Below are 6,000 nucleotides of genomic sequence, written 5' to 3' on the forward strand. Positions count from 1 at the left end.
ATTTTCCTGTACTTGCACACATTTTTATAAATATGTCTGTGTGTTGTCGGGGGAACTAGATGCATCTAGGTGCATCCTTCAGAAAATTGTGGTTCTCTAAATGGAAATAACCCACAAAAGTAGCGACTTGTTTAAAGTCCTGATTAGGGAGATATTAATTTTATTGTGGTATATTTGTAGGCCTCCATAGCCAAGTGCGGGAGTGCAGTAGCACACGCTCTTTGAGTAGACTGGGGTTCAAGCCCCTGACTGCTAAATATGGTCGATCTACCAACCCGCACTGGACCAGCGTGGCAGATTATGGTCTATTTCCCTCAGCATGAATTGTTGAAGAGGCTTCCATAATAGCTACAGTTTCCTATTTTTTTTACATTTGTGTTTAATACTATATTTATACAAAATTAAAGATATGGACACATTATTTGAGATTTTAATTTTAAAATAATAAATCGGTTATATTTTCATAATGAAAATATCACACACAATACATGTTTTTTTTTGCGGTACAAGAATTCTAAAGTCTCTCATAGAGAGTTCAAAAAGTGCTGCATGAAGTTAAATGGAAGAACTGAAAAAACAGAAGATGAAAATTGATACATGAAAATATTGGTGGGTTAAACAAAATAGCAATCCCTGTTATGTGATGTAGATGTGGTTGTGTCAGAACATAGCATAATGCAGTGGTTGACTGTTTCTTACATTTATCAAAAGTAGCACGTAAAATAATTTAATTTAATGATATGGTGATTGATGTATAAAGGGAGTTCAAAAAAGATTTCTATTCACCTAGAATTAATAGAAGGTTGAAACAAACTCTGGTGACTATGTTGAAAAAATGTAATACGTTTTTTCTACATAGTCACCAGACAAAATGACATATTTTTGCCACCTTTTAATACACTTCCGCAGGCCAGTTTTTTGTAGACCTACGATTGTCCTTCAAAACCATGACTCTGCAGCAGAAATCACTTCATCATCAGCAGCAAAGTATTTTCCACAAAGAAAGAACTTCAGGACAGAAAAGAGAAAGAATTCCAAGGGAGCAAGGCTGGGGGAATAAGCAGAATGTGCCATTATTTAAAACCCATATTTGTGGGCACACCTTTTGGCAGCTTTTTTTTTTTTTTTTTCTTTTATACACCATGTAGCTTTGAGGAGGTTGGAATAATACTTTGCTGTCGCAGTACAGCCCTTTTGAATGTAATCTGTTAATATTACACCATGTGGATTCCAAAAAAACTGATAGCATCACTTTACTAGCACTTGGTTATACCTTTGTCTTTTTTGAGTGTGTGTGTGTGGGGGGGGAAATTTTGCATGCTTCTGTTGTTTTTGACATTTGTTTAGTTTTGAGATCACAGTGATAAATCCATGAATTTTCATTCATGGTGACTAGCCATGAAAAAACTCCTGCTTTTCCTGGCACATCAACAATATTTCATGTGCACGTTGTGCCCTTTCCTTCTTCTGGTAAGAGGTTAGAAGTCTGCGACTCATCTAGTAGACACTTTACTCATATACAACTGTTGATGGAAGATCATATTAGTTCTTTGACACTAATATGACCTTCCAGGATTAATGTCTCCATTTTTGCAACATTCTCTTCTGTTACAGTAGTTGCTGGGTGTCTTGGGATTTCCTCATCATGCACTGAGGTTCTTCCACATTGGAATTGTTTATACTAATGTGAAACAACACTGTAACCTGGGCAGCCTTCTCCATAAACAGCAACCATTTCTTTGTGGATTTTTCTGGGTGTTGTCCCTTGCAGAAAGAGAAAGAGGAACCAAATCACTGATCTGTATTCCACTTTATCCATTTTGACACTTCATGTCATTCAGCACTGCAAAGAAAAAAATGAATTGTCAGATCTAAACACAAAATTTGTGATTGTTATAGAGATTTCCAGTTATCAAACAAAAAAAAAAGTTCATCTTTCTATCACGACTACTTCTGGGTGATTACAAATTTTCTTTGAACCCCCCCCCCCCAGTACATTCTAGCTGCAGATCTTATGTGACTATGGTGATAAAGTTCTCATAAAATTAATGGAGTTTGACTGCTTACAGCAGTGAAACGGTACTAACAGAGTTTTTATTTTTGCTTTCGATTTTGTTAGTAAAGGTTACCTGTGCACTGGCCATATTATTTGAGCAATAAAGAAATAATTAAGTGGAAAAAAAAAAATTGGAATAGTGGCATGTATTGCAAGAAAGCAAGTGTAGGAGCTTATGCAGCATCAGCCAAAAAAAAAACAAAAAAAAAACACGCCACTCCCTCCAAATGCCTGTCCAGTTCCTCCTTAAATTTATTTAACCTATCAACTTCCACAACGACAGATAGAAGTTTGTTCCAGCAATTAACCACCCGCTGGCTAAAGGAAAATTTCCACACATCTATTCTACATTTGTCTTTTCTTAATTTGAATTTATGCCCCCTTAGGTTCGTAATCTGAACAAGTGGAAGGATCCCATCAGAATTCAGCGTGCTCAATCCATTCAAGGCCTTATACACCTCAATCAGATCACCCCGCAGGTGCCTAGTCTCCAGCTGCTGCAATTTGCAGAACTTAAGCCTCTCTTGGTAAGAGGATCCCTTCATTCCCCTCACCAATCTTGTTGCCCTTCTCTGTACACGCTCAAGCAAATCTACATCCTTCCTAAAATGAGGCCTCCAGACCTGTACGCAGTACTCAGGGCGTGGCCTGACTAGCAAAATTCCTATATATCATTGACAAAACCCCATGACCTGTCCTGGCAGCCTGTCTGCATTGCTCAGAAAACTTCATATCTGACTGCACAATTACCCACTACCCATATGCAGTACTTTGCATTTGTCAAGGTTAAACTTCAGTTGCCACTTCTTAGCCCATCTGCCCAAATTATCTAGATCCTGTTGCAGTAGCACACTGCCATTACTGTCATTAACAACCCTGCCAACCTTTGTATCATCTGCAAACTTCGACACTAAGCCTGATATACCTTCATCAATATCATTGATAAATATACAAAACAACAGAGGACCCAACGCCAAACCCTGTGGGACTCCACTAATAACATTAGTCCATGAATAGCAGCACCCATTAATTACCTCCCTCTGTCTTCTCCCACTCAACCATCCTTTTATCCATTGTAGCAACTTTCCCGTAATACCATTCTGCTCCAATTTGTACAATAGTCTTCCATGCGCAACAGTGTCAAAAGCTTTCCTGAAATCCAAATATATGATATCAAAATTATTTTTTGCATACAGTTCCTTTGTAACCACATCATAATATCCTATCAAATTTGTCAGACAAGACTTTCCCTTAACAAACTCATGCTGTGTCTGAATTATTGCTGCAGTCTTGTCTAGATGATCCTGCAATGCATCTTTAACCAGTGATTCCATCATATTACCCAGAACAGAAGTTAAACTAACTGGTCTGTAATTACTCGTGTCACCCTCCGATCCCCCTTTGTGAATTGGGGATACATTTGCACATCTCGAGTCCATGGGAACCTCCCCTGAGTCCAAGGATGCTCTCATAATTATGGCTAAGGGTTTGCTTTGTTGCTTTGCTGCCTCCTTTAATATAACTGGATAGATCCCATCCATCCCAGGTGCCTTTCTTATGTTTAACTTCAACAATTTCTCCTCCACTTTGCTCTCAGTTATTACAAAATCATTAAGCACCCTGCTACAATTTGATAACCTTCTGCCATTTTCAAACCTTAATAACTCCTCATGTGTGAATGTAGATGCAAAATACTCATTCAGTTTGTTTGCTATCTGAGCAGGATTATCAACAGTGAAACATCAATATCAAGTGGACCAATCAGATTCATCCCCTTCCGTTTAGAGTTTATATAAGTAAAGAAATCCTTGCTGTTTTTCTTAGCATTTTTTGCCAAAGATTTTTTGTAATCTGCCTTCGCCTGCCTAACCTCCTTTGTGACCTGATTACAGACTAGCTTATATCTGCCATAGGCTTCTGAGTCGCTTGATAATTTATATGCATCCCATGCATTTTTCTTCTCTGTCATGAGTCTCATTAGTTTATTTGATAACCATTTAGGCCTTATTTTAATCTTATAAAACTTCAATGTTGCTATGAACGTAATATATATATATATATATATATATATATATATATATATTATTTATTTTTTTTTTTTTTTTTTATTTTTTTTGGCAAATTAGCTACCAGAAAAACATTTGATATAGAAGTATTTACATGGATTTGCATTTTAAGCTGCTCAAGAGTCATTGATGCTGGTTTTCTATTTGAAATGAAACCTAGCATTAGTGATTACCTGGGTCATGAAAAAAAATTTAGTGCCATCAATTATTTTATTCTTATCTTTTTTTTTTTTTAATTTAATCTTAAAATTAAGCTTCCTAATCACATTTTGAAAACCTTTATTTAATGCTTACTTATTTTTATAAAATAACAATAGTTAATTTTGTAACTTTTTGGATTTTAAAATTTAATAATTCAGAATGCCAAGAAATAGTCATGTATTATGACAGCTTTTGAAAGCTCTCAACCACTGTCATATGTGACTTTGGAAATAGAATGGCTTTCTGCTTGAAAGAAATTAACAGAGTATTACTGATTTATTTTTGTTTGATTTTACAGAAAACAGAAATTAATTGAGAAGCAACAACCTCGGACACCTATTAAAAAAGCAGATTTGCAAGAGGGTATAATTTCATGGAAAATACTTCAATCATTTGTCTTGAACAGGCAACCTTTATAGCGTGAAAAATGCCACTAAAGAAAAATTTTTATATATTTGGTATATCGAAGAAATGCAGTGATGTAAACAAGCCAGTGCTGTGAACCAACTACAAGGTTTTGTAGGGTTTTTTTTTGTGCTTTGATATATTTGTTATATAATAAATTGTTTACCATAATCTTTCTTTTTAAATAAGTGTTTTAAACATTTTTATATCCTTAATTACAGTTAAGAGTGCTTAAATTATTAACCCTCTAACTGGACACAAAATTGATCCTCCCATAGCTCTTAAAGGTTAAATATTATTTTCAGTATAATTATAACACAGGGCAAGAATTCTTGCACTGCATTATAAATATGCTAAACTCGGTTTATCTGTAAATCTTCAATTTAATAATATCATTAATTAAAACAGAACAAATATTAAAAATAAAAGTAACGCATAGTAATCAATATCCAAATACACTGGATCCACATCTATTATTCTACCATGGTGTCTATATTAAAAACACCCCAAAAAATCCAGAAGCTTTACCTGTGCACTAAGTAGTGTCTATACTCATGGAACACCATAAAAAGTTGAAAAGTGTTAATTATTCTTTCATTTTAAGTGCAGCCTATTTTTTAATGCTGCATGTAATTAATATTTTGGTTTTGACAATACATTACATACAGAGCAGGTTGATCATGTTTCATCTACTTGTTTTGTACAGATATTTGATGAAAATTATGGTCTATTATTAATAGCAGAATGCCTAACTTTAATTTTTCTTAAAACTTTATTATACTAAAATTAATTGCAAAACATTCAATTAATTCATATCATTCAATTCAATGATATTACAGGTTTACTGAAATAATCTTTTTATTCACGATACTAATTTTTTTTTATATTTACGATGTATATTTTCTCATAAAAGTAATTCACCAATTTTTAATAAAAAATTTGTTTTTCTTCCAAATTGTGTTCAGAATATGATTTGTTGGTTGATACCTTTTTTCCATGCTCTTTTAATTTGTGGTGAATGTTTGTGGCCCCAAGTAAGGATCCTCTTTTGGGCTCATTTGATATATAAGTTACACAATCCACTCTATACAAAAACTGATTTCTCTCTTCACCAAGTCAGCTAATGTGGATTCTTCTGTTGGCATCTTTGTTAAGTCTGAACTTCATCAATATGCACTTTTTATAATTGATGGACAGATGGCATTTTAATTAACTTCCTATCTAATGGGGGTTGTAGTTCGTGAGCATCTTTTACTGGACTGGATCTGTATT

The 6,000-nt window shown here is 34.4% G+C and overlaps 1 protein-coding gene across 1 annotated transcript in view; it reads left to right on the forward strand.

Moving 5' to 3' along the window:
* The window catches only part of LOC150083525 (uncharacterized), a 63,350-nt gene extending 58,601 nt beyond the window's left edge, over positions 1-4,749 (forward strand). Inside the window, exon 10 of the mRNA XM_090377334.1 lies at positions 4,622-4,749. Within this exon, the coding sequence (XP_090233460.1) occupies positions 4,622-4,742 (121 nt within the window). The 3' untranslated portion in view covers positions 4,743-4,749. The remainder of the gene's footprint in view (positions 1-4,621) is intronic.
* The last annotated feature ends 1,251 nt before the right edge of the window (positions 4,750-6,000 follow it).

This window comes from Mastigoproctus giganteus, chromosome 7 (genome assembly GCF_048544385.1).
Source record: "Mastigoproctus giganteus isolate SK-2022 chromosome 7, ASM4854438v1, whole genome shotgun sequence".
Classification (NCBI taxonomy): Eukaryota; Metazoa; Arthropoda; class Arachnida; order Uropygi; family Thelyphonidae; genus Mastigoproctus; species Mastigoproctus giganteus.